This window comes from Rhyacophila brunnea, unplaced genomic scaffold (assembly GCF_057557595.1).
Source record: "Rhyacophila brunnea isolate RB1 unplaced genomic scaffold, BYU_Rbru_1.0 scaffold_23, whole genome shotgun sequence".
Taxonomy (NCBI): Eukaryota; Metazoa; Arthropoda; class Insecta; order Trichoptera; family Rhyacophilidae; genus Rhyacophila; species Rhyacophila brunnea.
This window is the reverse complement of record NW_028232893.1, coordinates 12,984,235-13,002,464: the sequence shown is the minus strand read 5'-3', so window position 1 is coordinate 13,002,464 and position 18,230 is coordinate 12,984,235. Positions and strand designations below refer to the sequence as shown.

Sequence of the window (18,230 nt, the reverse complement as noted above, 5' to 3'; positions counted from 1 at the left end):
ACTGATGAATCACCTTAACACATAGCTGGTTTTTTTCCTTTTGATAATTCGTCAAATGATTATTCTCCGATTGCTTTTCTATAATGCATGCTGACTTTTCACTCTCTTAAATCTCATCGGTCTCTTCTGCTCTTGAAACACTTTTGCCTGTTATCGCGAGGGATGGTTTCCAATCCTGGTGTCCTAATGATTTTTAATTTACATGCGCCTGTCAATTACCTACGTGGTCGCAGCCATGATTTATTCTGGATCGGAACCGTTTCCTCGTGTCAAGCCTATCAGGCACCATTAACGAGGGGTGGAAGATAACTAAATGCGATCCCTAAAGACACAGACATGTTTAATGATGTACTTTGCATTTTGTTTTGGAAACTTTATTTTTGTGTATTAAATTGTACTTAAGTATGTTTTGATTTTTTTGTTGTTATTATTATTATTATTATCTATATTCTCTTCTCTTTTGTGAGGTTAATATTTGTTATAATATAAATCTTATGTTGTGTACGTCTTGAATTTAGATTGTATTATTAAATTAAATTAATAAGATCAATAATATTTAAAAATCGTTTTCCGTCAAACAATAATAGTATGGGCGTAAATATTAATAATAGGTATCATTTTCTATTCCGTTAAATTTCTAAGCAAAACGAAACTGGATCAATGACTATTATCAGTCTTGAATTGTTGTAATTCCTAATGCGGATTTTCACTAGCTACGATGACGTGATAATCAAAAGTTTTGACCACTAGGCAACGTGTTATAATATTATGCAATATAACAGCGGCTCTCAAACTATCGGACGCCCACTTCCACTTTGAAAAAATGCACAACCCACAAGCTTTCTCTTTCATTGAAATGTCACTAAGCCATTACACTACAAATTATTATTAGTAATATACTCATTAGATAAGATATTTATCAATTTAATGCATACTACTGTAATATCTAGGTAGTCGTTTTCAAGAATACTGGAGTACAGACTATGAGATCAATATCAGAATTTAAATTCATACTATGAAGCACTTTTGAATAAAAAAAAATATTTCCGTAATCCAACTTTACATACATTTACATTACAAAATACCAGGTGAATAATCAGGGGCACGCCAAACGGGGGTGTTGGGGTTACACAGAATCTAAGCCGATGATGTTAATGTCGTTCCCGATTTTACACCTCTTAAATGTAATATTTTTTATTAATAATTTTAATTACTAATGATCGTTTATTATATTTTTGACGATTTATGCACTTAATGAGTGTATTATTAGTGATGAGGTATGTATTTTTTACAAACACTTGAACTATTCATAATGTTTTTGTTATATTTTTTATTGTGATCCTTGACTTAATTGGTAGGTGTTAAAGTTTTTACCCACTTTATTTTATTAATTTATTATATAAGTTAGAATTAACTGTACTTATTGTCAGTGTGGATTTACCTAATTGGTGCCTGAAAACCACATAGTGCCTGAAGATACCGAAAGGTGAAAACCGGGTCGCAATAAACGACTCAAATGGAATAGTACAAAACTTAAATTCACTAGAATTTAAGTTCAAATTCCATAAAATACCCTCGGTCGATAGTAGTAATACCTTCAGTTCTTGATTCAGTCGCTTTAATTGTTAAGTTAGTCTATTCAGAGTTTTAAGGCATGTATAAATATGCAGCCGCAATTTGTATGACGTTTTCTATGATGCTATAAAGTGTCAGAATGAAAATATTTCAGTGCCACACGTCTTTGTCCCGAAACGAAGCTGGACGGGACTAATGTAACAACCATGCACCTCGGTGCTTAAATAAAGAGCTTAGAAATTAAAAAAAGAATCTGCTTTGCCGTCATTTATCTTAAGTGATATGACGTGTCATCTGTACCCGTGTACTGAAACTCTGCTGAAACAGAGGAGTCAGGAATTGAAAGAGATGGATTTAAGGAGGGATCGGAATTATTCCGTCCTCCATATGACACAAAAACTTAAATGCTGAAATGCCCCAAAGTTGGCCTTGGTTGGTATCAAGTCGGTGTCGTCAATTTTGCCCGTTCATAGACGGACCCTGGCAAACAGCTGCGTTCGGTAGGATCCCATCAGCGGGCACTACCAGAAGACCACTATAGTCACTATAATAACTGTCAATTGTTAATCGTAAAAATTATCTGTTAATGTAAAGTAACTTCTCTTATGTAAAAACCATTTTATGATCTGCTTATCAACGTGCATGGTAATTGACATTTTTACTAACTAATTTATTACTCTTGCCGCCAACTTTTAGATCCACAGCGTCTGACCGGTAACATTGAGAAACGCTGAAATATAATATCACCTGAATAATTCATCCATTTTTTCTTGCAGTATTATTTAAGCGTGCGTCTAATTAATTATTTCATAAGTAAAATTATTATTAACAGAATAAAAATTCTTCATTAGTCTTCAGAATGTTACCTTGAAATTAATATTACGTATTGAAAAACAGTAGCCAATATTTTGAATGTCATGTAATACCTTACATGTATTGTTAACTGGATAGCGAGATCTTATATTAAATAGCTAAAAAGTAATTTCGAATAAAGAACGTTGGAAACAAATGAAGTGTATTACTGTTTTATCGATAAATTTGACGTTTAGTATATGATTTTGATTTTAAAGAAAGCTTTATGCGATAATACATACCAGTGCACCATATTAAATTAAATAAATAAAACATATTAGTATACTTCATTGTATGCTCATGATATCGTGCTGATAGCTTAACAAGTCTACCCAAAGAGTTGAAGTACCCAGCAAATTCAGCAAAAGCTGATGACGATGATGGACCAAAAATATTGGAATGAGCTAGGGAAGGTTATCTTCTGTTATATATTATATATAATCTAAGTTAAATTACTATACATTATATAAGTAAAATAATAACATAACAATAAAATAAGTTGTTTTAAACTCTACAGAAATTATTAGTTAAAATTAGTCATTATTACACAAAAAAATACCAATATAAACGATTATTTTTCTTTGATAAACCATTTCACCCTGTAAATTACTGCCTAGTTAAATACTTAAATAGCAGATACAACTCGTCTATCTCTTTTGTCTTGATAATGGTACGACAATCGAAATATTTATTGAATGTTCTGTAAAATAGAATACTACCAAATAAATGTTAACTTAATTAACAAAATGTTAAGTTTACTAATATAAATCTTATTTAAAACCATTTTTTATTTAACAAATATCTCACCTGATTTGAGAATTTAATGTTATTTTATTGAACATAGATGATTTAAAAATACCTCTTATATACACCTACTAGAAATAATCTTATTGCAAAATATACGATAGGACTAAAATTTGCATTCACTGAATTCACGCAAATGTGCTTTACCAATTGAGCTATATGCATCCTATCTAAATATTATTTACATCTTGACGTATTTTACAAATTACGTTAATTTTAAGCAGTCAGCTTTCATATTTTTGGATAAATTCTTCTCTTCTTCTTTTACCATATCCGCCCCTTAACTGGAGCATATGGACACCACGCGGTGCCCTGTCGCTCGCCAGTCTTCTTGTTTCATTCCAGGTCAAACCAGCATCCCGTAGCTCCGCCGTATACACTCTGTAGATTGTATTTAGCGGCCTTTCAGGACGCCGGAATCCGGTCGGCTTGAAGAACAGGCAAGCCAGGTTTAATTTCTCTTCTGGCATCCGCAGCACGTGGCCGAGCCAGGTCCAACGTCGCCTCTTCACTTTCAGCGTGATGAGAGGCTGCTTGGTGCGTTCTCTTATCTCCTCGTTGCTCCTAAGGTCATACCACCGCACACCCAGTATTCGTCGCAAAAATCTGTTTTTGAAGCTCAGTATACGGTTGCTCTGAACCTTCGTAAGGTGCCATGATTCTCTACCGTAAAGCAGCACCGCCAAAATGCAAACGTCGAATAGGCGGCATTTGGTTTTAACCGAGTACAATAAGTTTTCTTTGCACTTTTTACTACATTGGTATGCCTCTTTGCCTGATTGCTTCGCATAAAATTAGAACAAATGATATTCACTTGTATTAATATATCTAGTAATAAATAGATAATATTATATTATGTAAAAAAATATTTTTAGAATATAATATAATTTTCATCCTAGCGCCGGAGTGCAAAGTTGTGAAGCATAATATACTCAACTCACCGGTGACGTGATCTCTCCAAATATTAGTTTTAACGTACTCTCACTTGCTAATAATTCCATAAAGAGTTTTTAAATTATTGTTTGTATTTAATATAAATTTACTGTCAGTATTTATTACTACGGTTCTAATATTATTTATATACGTTATAGCTACATAGCAACAGAATTACTTTGAACACCTATATACTCACCTGTTGCTATGTTAATCATACGACCTTGGTTTTGAACCACATATTTTTATTGACGGTTGAAAATACAAGACAATGTTAATATGTTTTATAAGTCAATCCAGTTTTAATATAATTAAGTCACTCTGAAGTTCCTTATATAGGGCCGAACGATAACAGTTTTTTTTTATATAAATTTATTTTTAATACCTACACATATATCCATTTAAAGGATATAAAAAAATGTATTATACTATTATCGTCATCACCATAATATATGGTGGCTAGGTTATTATCTCGTTTGTCGTTAGATCTTAATTACTATTAAAATGATAAACAACATGACAGTTACATTATTTTAAATGTTGAAAGAAAATGATTTGAAAATTTGTCGAAAAGAGTGTGAATCGCGCATGTTAACTTATCTCGACTGCAACTCGACATGTCGAATATGTCAATGTGATTTTGTTGATATTTAAAGTGCCTAGTTTCAAAAGCCCCTAAAACGGTTTTGAAAAATTTTGAGTTAGATATGTATTTAGATGGATATTTTTATAACCTATAGTATGGCTAAAGATTGAACTTTATGAAACGCATGATCAAAAATTAGGGTAAATTTCTAAACCCGCTAAAATAGGTGCGTATGCTTTTCAAATACACCTAAAATGGAAGACCAAAATACTCTTAAGAATATATAAAGTTCACAGATTTAATAGATATATTTTTTTCTCAAAACTACTAAAACCGTTTTTCTTATTTTTCTCAAAACTACATAAAATCGTTTTAGGGGCTTTTGAAACTAAGCGCTTCATTTACAAAACACATGTAACTTAATGCACACAGCCATTGCCGACTAAAGTAGAAAGCCGATACATTCACAACGACTGGTCCTAATTTTTCCGTCCCTCCCGTTGTTGTCTATGTATGAACTGCCATTGCCTGTCATTGTTCTATAAAGTACTCATACTTACGCGTCTGTTGTGTTCACACAGGGAATGGTTTGATTTGAATAGATATGTAAGTTACATGATAAATAATACACTAGCATCAACACACCTTCTACAAATGTAATGCATAGATCAATGCTACATATTTTTTTGAAAATCGATATTACCACCGGGTTTTGTGTGAAGGACTAGTCTGACTTTGACAGCTGATGAATAACAGGAATGTATATTATTATTTATTAATAACACTGATAGTTAATATATCTATCTATCTGTCTAATCTATATGTCAAGCAATCTGGGATCTGGTTTTGACAGCTTAAAAGTGGACCACTCGTTGCTTGTGCAAAAATTTATGTTCAGGCTTTATTAATGTAAAGATGGCGGTGACACAGCTCAAATACGACGTTTTAGCAATGACATTATTAATGGACGACGCACTCAATACAGTAGCTAGCAAGTAAATTCGCATGTATAGGTAGACGTCACGCAATTTCCACTATGTCATATCACGCATCGGGAATTTATAGCAATATGACCTTTGTTGTAATGGCGTTAGAGCAGTGTTTCTAATGTCAATGTTCATTTGAGCGAACCCGTTCGAACCGAACCATTTGGCAGACCCAACAAAAAGCATCAGGAATTTATAGCAATATCACCTTTATTGTAATGGCGTTAGAACAGAGTATGCCATTCGGCAGACCCGACAATAAAGTGAGTGTCATTTTCTTTTCCAGATGATTCGTCCATATTAATGTCATTGCGTTTTAGTAACAAATTTCACTCGACATGGGGAGCAGGTATAATACCAAAATATTTTTTATTCATTTCAGATAGCCGTGTGACGTTACTATCCAGCATAGCAACATTGCGCCCGATTTATGATCATATTCCAGACAAAACGATTTTCAATGTGCGGCAAGGCTAATGAACACTTTAATCTTCAAGTAATTTATTATTTCAGATCGATATGTGCTCGAAAAATTATTTGCCACGGGTGCAGTCAGGTAAAAACGTCTTTAATTTCTATTAATTCGATCTTAATTTGTCCACGCCAAACCCATAGGTATTCTTTAGAAAAAGCCACAACTTGTCTTTTTTTAAGTTAAGTAAATATTATTTTATTATTATGGTTTGATATTAATACAATAAAATACCTAAAATGGCCGAGCAGTAATGTGTCGGTTCTGAAAAAATCACATATTTTTTGTCAATGTGTGTTTGTAATCGAAGAATGGATCTAATAGGTTGAGCAAGTGGCTTACATCCGTTTCTTGTAAAATAAAAATCTGTTAATACAACGTCCACTCTATGGGTGTCCATAATATGTCCTCTTAGGATCTAACACAAGTAATAATCTTTACTATCATCAGATTTACTTGATATCAGTACCATAGTATCGTACTGCTTATCAATTTTTCGGTTCAAGTCGTAATGTACGTGTATTTTCGTCGCGCATTTCAATCATCTGTACGGCACCCATATGTCCATTGTCTAGATGGCTTGGCATCTATTCAGCGGCGCCGAATTGTTCTCGACCATTAAAATCACATATTAAAATAGTTAAACAATGCAAATTTATTTTAATGTGATTGAAAATTTAAGCCAATATACGAATTTTTTTTTATAAAACTCTTTTCCATTATATAATATTATTCTTCTATTGGTTTAACACATAGCCGGTTTTGAAAGCCCAATGATTATAATATTATGCTCCATACTTAATAGGTATATAAGTATTTTGTCATAGTAATGCGTTGCTATTATTAATTGTACTGCCTCAAACTAAATCTGTCCAAGTCTTTAGCACATTCCTTCCACCTGAATAAACGTCTATAAAATATATCATTGAACGTTATACCCCATTTACACGTGCATGGATGTACTGTGCACAGTAAGAAAATGTATGGGGAAACATGTATTATCCTGCAGTTGGCAAGATTGCGTGCATAAATCAAACAAGATTGGAAGATTCCGAATTTCCAATGCGACAGTAAGATTATTTTCGATCTGCGCCTGCGCAGTAGAGCGGTCGTAGCGAACATGCCGGCAAGAAAACGAACTTGAGCTCCGATTTTCAATACGACCTGTCAGATAGTGGTATAAAATGACAACATCGCGTGTCGCTTACTCTTGAAGAATGAGATTGGAAAGACAGTCAGCACTTTTACGTGTAAACAGTTATTGTCATGACAGTTTAAAATAAGCACAATTATTGCCGAGAGTAATTCCATGCATGTGTACAGGCGCTATTAAACTTGAAGGAAGTGTATTGCGACATGATCCATATCCGCAAAATATAACGATTAATTTCAAATAATTAATAAATAAATTGTTAACAACAACTGCATAACCAAACAACGTATGTTTTTATTAAAAATACTTAGAGTCTTCTAGAATTTTCCGGAAAGAACAAAAAATCTATCGGTATGCAGTAACCATTATCACATTTTTTTCCGTATAGGAACCGTTGTATGGAATTTATTATAAAGATTTATTATATACCGACATCGAGTTTTCTCCAAAAAAAAAAACGCGACCTAGAAATATATTTTTTTAATCATACTAATAATTATCCACGACACTTGCGCTGCGAAGGCTGTTTATTTTATAAAATATAACGCATTGAGAATATTAATGAGATTGAAATGAAAAAAACAAAGTTTTTTTTTATATTTTATCGTTCGATACATTTTTCAATGACAGAATATTTTATGACATTCGATATATAAATAGGGTGTAAACTTATTTTAAATTAATATCTCTTTTCGTATACTGGCAGAGAGATAACGCAAGATTTATTGGCGTGGTATAGATTTCATGGCGTCCAATCGATTAAAATTATATCGAAATTTAAGACAGTTTTGTGGGCATTGTACATAATTTAATTTAGTTTTAATAATATCTCGTTTCATTGACAAATTAACGAGTATTTTCACCATTATCTGGTTAGGTTTAAACGTTGGGCTATAAAACAAATGGTCTTTAGTTTGATTGCTAATTAAATAAATCACGGAATTAAACATATTATAACATTTCGTAGTTCAAGGAATAATTATTGATCCTCGTAGCCGAATGCATTATACAGTAGCTATTCATTATTGGGCTCTGGGTTTGATTCCCTATAAAGTCACCATAAACTTATATAATTCCATCAAAGCCTTGATGTTTCTGTCAGGAGGTCTTATGGCATGTTGTAGTATATAAAAGACAAAAAATATAATATCACTGAATTACTCATAAAAATGTTAATCCTATTTTAAAATAGATAACAGTTCGGATATCTTTTTAAGCATTCATTATTTATTGTCAAGATTGTTTACTCGAGAAAATGGTGCAAATACTTAAATCTATAATTTTAAAAACAAAATATTAACTTGCATTAAATATTATATTCGATCAAGTTTTCACTTAGTACCAAAGCATTGATGATCAAAATCAATGTGTAAGATTAATCTAAGTAAGACAAAAATATCATTTTAGCAGTCACGTCCAATGTGTCTTCTTCTTCTTTAGCCTTCTTTAGCTGGAACACATGGACACCACACTGCACCTCTAATATTCCCTATCATTTGCTAGTCTCTTTGTGTAATTCTAGGCTATGCCAGTATACTGTAACTTTGCTATATATACTCTAGAGATAGCCTTTTAGGATGTAAGAATCCGGTTGGCTTAAGGAACATGTAAGATAGCTAGTCTTTGTGAGGTGCCACGATTTACTACCATAAAGTAGCAACGTCAGAATGCAATAATTGAATAGGCCACATTTCAATACGTAAGGCACTGGAGCTATGCATTTTTCTCTAAAGCGTTCTTGTGATTGTTTCACTGCTACTTATATACTACTGATATTATATTTCATAGTTTATTGTAAAAAAAATAAAAAATATTAATCTACAGAGGTTAGAACATATTTTCCATAAACTTTTTGACTACCTACAAGAAACGCGTTCTTTAATTTTATTCTTCGAGCATATTATTAAAATATGTCAGAATAGCCTAAAGAGAGAGAGTTGAAGGGATATCGTTAGGCCGTGCGCCTTTTGGATCGACGTTATCAAGAAAACGATTGTATTCTCAATGACCAAAGTAACAAGATCAGCGCAGGATCACTCTACTAGATGAAAGGAATAAAGGTTTTCCCGATAAAAAATAAAGTGTTAATAAAGAAAGTATCAAAGGAGAAATTGATTAGTTTCTAAGCTATTGACAAAAAAACAAGTCGTAGTTAGTATTTTAGATTTAAAGCCGTTTTAAAACTCATTCATTAACAAACGACATCGATGAAATTAGTGATATTTTGAAACAATTTATAAAGGTACATGCTTTACGTATTTGGTGATTTTTCTCTTCTTCTTCTCGTATCATCCTCTACCCATGGTGGGGGAATCATAAAAAAATTGCTACGACGTTTTAAAAATCAATATTACTAATTTGATAACCCTTAATAGTATTTATTGACAATAATATGTCGCTTGAGTCAGGTTAAATTATAAATAATTAGTACATGTTTTTCAATTCCAACAAGGTGGTGACATTTACATCATCCGATATAGTTTCATAAAATATTGTAATGCCAGAATGATTAATTATATTTGAAAATTAGCACCGGCTTTTGCGATTTTTGTTACGGATCAAAACGGTAGCAGATTTCTTTCTAATATCACAATCAATGAAATATTTTTTAGCTTATTTTATGATGACTGCAAAACATATCAATAAAAAGTCTCCCCGGCGGGGAATCGAACCCCGGTCTCTCGCGTGACAGGCGGGGATACTTACCACTATACTACCGAGGACATATCGCCTAATGAAACATAAATAGTTTAAATACGTTGACAGATTAATATTGTTCCTGACGGATGACAGATTATGGCTTATACTAGACTTACTATATTATTATATATATAACCATATGCTAAATAATAAATTTAATTAGTCTATTGTGTACCTACTTGGCTACCTACCTGGCCACCATGAATCCGACATTTACTATATCATCTGGTACCGGGTCTGAGTTTGCCAACATGCCAACATGTCAAAATTTAAAATTTGCATGCTAGTAGAGAAAATGATAAATCGCAAAATGACAAAGATAACCGAATGCTTGGCAAAGCACGGAGAGCTACAAATATAATTATAAATATGTAATGCGCTATAACAAATAACCTTAGTGCCAAAAACATTCTTAAATCATTATTTCTGTTGTAAATGGGAAGTATTTATTTTATCATGATATATATTTTTCATATTATTGGAATCTATCATGCCATCGCCTAGACAATATTGTGATATTTTCTTCATAATATGCTACTCGTACCGATTACAAAGACTCTTAACCCACGAAATACAGCCTCATCGTCTGCTACGTTTACCATTAATTTTTCCGTGGATGACAATTTGAAAAATGCTGTAATTTTGTCTTCATATAATATGGACGATATACTCTAGATTTCTGAGTTTGAATTTACCCATAAGTTTTGATCATACAAAAACTATCCAAATAGAAAAGTACAAATCGATAATCAAATATAATTTAAGTGATTGTAATTTTATTTTTTATAGATTTCAACTTGGCAACAAAATCACAGAATTATTGATATAAAAGGACACAGTGAAACCGGAAAGACATCGATTCATACAATAACTTCCGGTTCGGCCTAGCGTCTGGTTGAAACTCTTCGAGAGAAGTCATACGTGTCACATGACTCTACGATGTGCTCCGTGGTTTAAATCTTATCACACTCGCAAAGTGGCGACTCTTTCAATCCCCAATAATTCATCATATAAGCACACCTGGTATGCCCACGCCAGATTTTATTCAGACAAATATCATATTTTTCTGTAAGCCTTGTCCAGCAAATCTACAATAAGACTGGAGTTTCTCACGCCCAATGCTAGCCCATCACATCGCCAGGTATCTTCCTACTCGCTCTCATTTTAACACAGCTCATCACTTACACTTCACAAAGGATTCTTCGATTCCCTGGTGGATACGTTATGTCAGCATAGAGCGGATTTTTTTCTTTGTTTAAAATTTTTTTGTACTTCTTCAATGTGGTCATGCTTCGCCTTGTCTTTAGTGGATATATCCATGACAGCACAGACAGTCATGAAGGCGGTGTAGAAGATATGGTACCACTAATGATATGCATAACTGCATTAAGTTGTGTGTCAATATTGACAACATAAGCACGTCTTAGAAAATGATCAATGGGGTCGTCATTTTATTTATTATAATATTTTATTTTTATTGATTTATATGTGCATTTAAATAATACACAATAAACATTGAATCAATATTTTGTTACATAAAAACTTTCATATTTATACCTCCTACGATATCACTCTGATTTCCCACTAAATCAAAATGGTGATCATGACCTTTCGAAATGATGGATCGATCAGTGTATGTAGCCATATAAATTTATTTTTATTGTGCCTAAGCACTGTCATTTAAATATATATATTATAAATATCGTATTGTCGCCTTAAAATAATTGTATATATTTATATATTATTGAGAGAGGGTGTAATAGGTATTATGTAGTGATAGAAAAACATGACATGCAATTAAATTAACTATAATAAAAAAATGATTTAACACAACTAAATAGGTGTCCCCATACCCAAGATGGCCGAGCAGTAATGCGTCGGCTTATGGTGTTGTGGTTCCTGGATTAGAATCCCAGGTCAGGCAAAAAATTCACAAGTTTTTCAAAATGTATGTATTGTTCTCCCAAGGTATGTTCAGAACTATCCTGTCATCGTTGATGCCAATCGGGAGGAAAATAACAGAGCTGTATTCTACTAAATTGCTTCGGATACTAATATATTCCACCTACATAATGGTGGAAGTTACTACTTAACTCATTTTGTGTATTTCCATGTACTTTTTTAAAATTCTATTTTGTTATATACAATATTTTATTAATAATACTGTTAAACATTTCTTTGCCCCCACCCCCGGTCATGTTGCGAACGTCTTGAATTTATAATTTGTAAAGTAAATTTTATGTCAAAATAAATACATTTTAAATGATTTTTACCCAATTTCCGGATTCAAATTCCGGTTCAGGCAAAAAATATTACATTTTTTTTCAGTGTGTATTTTAGATCTAATATTGTAGAACAGGTGGCGAACGGTTTTCCATCGCTAGTTAAAATAAAAAAAAAAGTGTTAATACAACCTCCACTCTGTGGAGACCTACTAACATGATTTTTTTAGAATAGAATTTGGTGAATAAATAGAATACGTAAGTACATAAGTGACAATGTTAATTATAGAGTAAAGCATCCGAAATATTTATGATTTTTATCTATTGTAACACTTGTAGGCACTTTAAAATTCAAAATTGTGTATTTCTGTACCTAACCGATTTTTTTTAAGCAGTACATGTTTAAACACGCGCGTTAACATCATTTTACTCCCTACTTCAATTATAGTTTGTTAATTTATGGCTACGGCCGTATGTTGTAGTTTAACCACTGGGTAATGCCAAAGAAATGGCGTATTTCAAAAAAACACTACCTTATTCTTAGGTCAATAATTATTATAAAGTAATCATTATTCGTAGGATTTTTATCACATTTAAATGGTCAAAAACATAGCTTATAATTAATATCTTTAGAATCATCTTCAAATGTGATAATCTTGCCCATTTTTTGAATAATTAAATGCCTAATTCTTGTCAAATTTGGGATGACAGAGATTATCAATATAATTTTTTATCCTAAATATTTCACTATAATAATGTCGACATGAATTATACTGATGGTTTTATAAATGCGTTTAAAAATTAATAAATGTAAAAAATCTTAACACCACTGCACATTTATGTACTGAAATATGACTATATTCTAAAACATTAGAGCGAGAAGTTTAAAAGAATACTATTTTATGTAATAAAAATACGTTATGCAGTCATGAAATGTTTAAAATATATATAAAGGATAATAAGGCTTCAAAATTATATAAATAGAACGTTGTATATAAATAGACAACGTTTAAGTTATATCCAGGATCATGCTTTGAAAAAAGAATAAAAGCTCCATTTCGACCTACGCTGAGCATGTCCCCCCTTAATATATTATGTGGTTTAAATAATTAACTCTAATTATATTGCAATTAATACAATTAATTAAAATTTACGTATTTGACACAGTATTCTAGTATCAGTGAATGCATCAAAGTGTTTTCAGACAGTATATGCTATTAAAATGAAAATAAAACCAAATTTATTCATTTCATCCATTTATTCACACGATTTTATTACAGTTTTTTACACACTATAAATATTAAATAAAAAAACATAGTAAAACAATGTAAGTATCATACAATCAATAATTGATTTTTTACAATTATTAGTGAAGATGATTTTTTTACAGACGACGAGGTATTTACAGACACGAACATAAAGATAAAAGAGTATTATTTCAATTATTGCTACTTAATTTCGTAATCATCTACCAAGTGAAAATGCTTGAGGTCGCTTAATTGTTTGCAGTGATTACCAATGATGTCCACCATGGGCGGCAGCAGCGTGGGCTGCGAAGTGAAGAGCCTTAGCGTGAGCGACTTCGGGGGTGTCATGGACGTAGTGTCCTCCATGGAAAAGGATGACTGGGTGAGCGAGGACTCCGTGGTGAGCACCTACTCCCCATGAAGCATGAGCTCCGACTGCGTTTTCGTGAGCGGCGTTGTTGAAGGCAGCGGCATGAGCAGCCTTGGCGTGGGCAACTTCGTGGGTGTCTACGACGCGACCATCATGACCAAGGGGAGCGGCTCCGTAAGCATAAGCGCCTCCGTAGTGAGCTGGAGCCCAGGCACCATGAGCAGCATATAGGGATGGGCCCCATGCACCATGAGCACCATATAGTCCATTAGCGTATACTCCATTATCGTAAGCTCCATGGGCAGCAGCGCTGTGGGCGGCATGATGAGCAGCCTTGGCATGTGCTACTTCGGGGGTATCTACAACGCGACCGTCATGGCCGATTGGGGCACCTCCGTAGACGTGGTGGGCGCCATATCCCCAGTGAGGGACGATGACGTGGCCGGCGGCGAAGGTGGCCAGGCACAGGAAAGTGGCAGCAAACTGAAAACAAAATGTTTCAAATTATAATATTCTTCAATTACTGTGGAATTTATTTATGGCAGATATAGTTACATAGTATTAGTTAGAGTTTTATTGTATTAACTCTTATACTAATATAATATAAATGTAAATAAAAAAAACCATTGACTGTCGTTATGTTATTGATAGACTATAAAATTTTCTTGCATATGACCTTGGGATGGAATTTACGATGAATAAAAAAACAAACTTTATAAATAATAAAATATACACATAGCTTAAAATTGAAAATAGAAAAAAAATATGTAGGTAAGTAAAATCATAGCACCCGCGATGGACGTGTAGTAACTTAACCGCTTATGAAATCCTGGGTTTAATATTCAAATTGTGGGTCTAGGAAATTCACATAGTAATTTATTTCATATGTGTTAGGAGCCAGAGTATTAACCTTATAGATTAAGCGAGTGTTAATATCTATTTATTATAAAAAAATCTTCTAGAGACGACGAAGATGTTTTATAGACGATTTATTATTTCCAAGACTTTAAAAATAATGTTTTCTATTAATTATATTATGACATTTGAGTTGTTTATGATGGTAGCTGTTTTAGACTATGCATCTACAGGACGTTTCTTAGATAACTCAAACAGAACGTTTACTATTATTTTCACTTTCATTTAAAAATATTTAACTAAGTATTTAACTTTATTATTGAGTAACAATTTAATTAACTATTTCTTTTTTTCAATGAATAATTCACAAGATTTAAGAATGTACCATTCTAATTATTGAACATACATAATTTTGAAAATATTGGAGAAATCCACGACGTCGGTTAGCAATTGAAGTAATATGTATCTACTTTGATTTAATAAACAAAAACCAATTGCCAAAGTAGCTTGATTTAGAAGAACGCTGATGAGTGGGCATTAAAAAGGCCAATAGTTAAAATGTGTCGCAATTAGTACGTTACCTTGTAGCATAGAGGTAATGCTACAAGGTGACGGGGCGTAAACCCAGGAGATGCAGGGTTCGATTCCCTGCCGGGGTGACTTACTTTTTTCAAAAAGATTTTTGCTATTGGTTACAATAATATATTTTCCAAGAAAGTGTTTTTCAAAATTATTTATATTAATTTAATATTTATTTTCACTGTTACTTCTCGCTATCGTAAAATCTATTACGACAAAAAATTAACAATCGTGAAAGTCTCAAATATTTAAAAATTTTCTACATTTTTGTTGATTAATGTATTCTTTAGTAAGATTTTTATTGAAAAAATACTTTTTTTTTTTTATATAACTTACTAAAGCTGTTTCCATTACCTACGTATTATAGCATTTAACAATATTTTCTTTCAATTTGAGTTTTAATTGATTATAAGCCTCAACAATTGAAGCCATATCAAATTAAATCATTATTGTTTATCGATGTATTACTTAAAATAAAAAGAACAAAACTTTACTCACCATAGCATTCATATTGGATGAATTGAAGTGTTTACAAAGTAAAGCCTATTCTGAACTGAAAACTGCTTGTGATTACCTGACCAAATGTGGCTGGTTTTATACTTTTTTTTAACCAGCCCCTGCTAACTAAAAAAGAGTGATGCAGAGGAGGGATAGATAGCGAGGGGCGGAACTGGTCTTGTTATCTTAACACCTGGTTAAATTGTTTACGTTACCGATCATTGCGAATTCTTCTACCGGGTTGAAACCACGTGTGTGACGGTAGGCCTACTCTTGTGCGAAACTGGTTGTTTTCAAAGTCTATGCTATCACGATGTGTTATAATATTAGACTTGGTTGCATTTTTGTAATACAATCGTTGATTTACGAGATAATGTTAAAATGGTTAAATCGGTAATTAGTTTTAAATTAAATGGTGATTATGTCATAATTATGTTATATATTTGGTTTTTTTTAATAAAGTTTTTGTTTTGTAATTTTAGGAGCTATTACAATTGACAGCTGTTTCGATAAAAAAACGGTTTAAAGAGAAATATTATATTGTGTTATTAATATTAATTTGTACTGATATATCTCTTGTTAAAACATAATATATTAATTTAATGTCTTTTGTTATATTTGAACTATTCTGGTCATAGATTTATAACAGTAAATTGATTTTAACAGAAGATATCTCAAAAACTGACAAAATTAACAAACACAATAAACTATATCAATTATTATTACAATCACGAAAAATTGGACACTGATGGAAAAACCACCGCTAGAAAACCGAGTGATTTTGTATGATTATTTTAATTATTTAATTGTATGTAGCTATATAAAAATTGTGTCTGAAAGTAATAAACTATTTATTTTATTCTACCAATACGCTGGCGCGAATCTACATCTGGTTACAGGTTCAAGTCTCAGCGTGTGTCGTATTTTTATAAAAAAGATTTTCTCTAGTAGGTATACATATATTATAATATATAAGTTGTTTTTAAATTATGTATATTTGATGAATATGTTTTTTTCAATCGTTCTTAATATTTTACAACATTTTTATCAGCTCGTATTCTTGTTTGTCCGTTGGTTGTTTGTCCAGTACAAATCTTGCAATCGATTTTTAACTAACTTCCTGACTATCTAGATATTTGAAACTTTTATAATATATCAGAACACGGTGCCAATACATTTTTTAATACTTTTAGCCATCTTTAAGCAGAATTGAACTCATTTTCAGTTGATTTTGTTTTGTATGGAAAGTTATTTCAGAAAAATCCGTAAAAAGTAAAATACTATTGTTGGTTGCTAAGGGGGTGGTCCTAGGAACTAAATTATTAATATATTATACGTGCGTTGCTATGGAAATCAAAATTAATGTCAAAATGACATTTCAGTATTCTGTATTTGTTTGTTTGTTTGTTTTTTATTTACTTCATAATTAAGTACAAGTTTGAGCATATTGAGCACAATAATTCAACAGAAAATTTAAAAACGTTGTATATAAAAAGTTCTCTTTATCTTGTAATTATTTTTTATTTATTGAAGCTATGATCGTTTCATAAAATTTATCCTATAATAAACTCTTGAATATATTAAAAAGTTTATCGTAAATAATTATAGGAAAGGTATAAAATAAATCATTCCAAACAATAATATAACATTACATATTGTATGTTCTATAACTTCGATACAGATATCTATCAATATAATGTAGATATTTATTTATTTAGTAAAAAATAATATTATGATTAACTTTTTAATGATCATAAATTATTTAGGTGTAACTTAACTGTTAATCTTTTATATATGTTGTCATTTTTTATATACTTTTGTTTTTTTCCATTAGATATTTTTTTTTAAATTTGCTTTATAATATTGGTACTTGTAATTTTTTTAGATCAGTTCAAATTATTAATATACGGTTATTAATTAATAGTTAATGTTATATTTTTCGGTTGCCATCGGGGAAATGATTCCAAACTGTGTTGTTTCCAGTAATCTTTTATTTTCGTAAGTAAAACATTTTTAACATGAATCAACAGACTTGATAACAATGATTGCATACCAAAATAATGATTGTTCTATTATTTCAGTGATCTTTGTTATGATCTGGCAATTCCTTCTTGTATACATTATTAGTGAAAATCATTAACTTTTCATGCAATATGACTGTAATTTTATAAACATTTATAGTAAGTAAAACTCCTTCTTCGTTTAACTGATTTTTTTATGTTCGTATGTATGGAATTTTACCAACTATCCCTCTTTTACTTTATATATATATCTATTTTTTCTAGCTACACTACAAAAAATTGGCAATTATTGAAGGTACCAGTTTCAAAATCAATTTATTCTATATTACAGATTAAGAACTAATACTAGGACTAAAAAAGAATATTTTTTGTATTAA

General features: G+C 31.6%; 1 protein-coding gene and 1 non-coding gene across 2 annotated transcripts in view; both read right to left on the bottom strand.

The window, feature by feature from the left end:
* The window catches only part of LOC147069534 (uncharacterized), a 28,691-nt gene extending 12,847 nt beyond the window's left edge, over nucleotides 1-15,844 (bottom strand). Inside the window, exons 1-3 of the mRNA XM_085950830.1 lie at nucleotides 15,833-15,844; nucleotides 13,800-14,383; nucleotides 2,065-2,128 (exon numbers count right to left, since the gene is read on the bottom strand). Coding sequence (XP_085806956.1) covers nucleotides 2,065-2,128; nucleotides 13,800-14,383; nucleotides 15,833-15,844 — 660 coding nt within the window. The remainder of the gene's footprint in view (nucleotides 1-2,064; nucleotides 2,129-13,799; nucleotides 14,384-15,832) is intronic.
* Nucleotides 10,013-10,084, bottom strand: TRNAD-GUC (transfer RNA aspartic acid (anticodon GUC)). Its single transcript has one exon. It is a non-coding gene; the product is annotated as a tRNA-Asp (tRNA).
* Nucleotides 15,845-18,230: the final 2,386 nt, after the last annotated feature.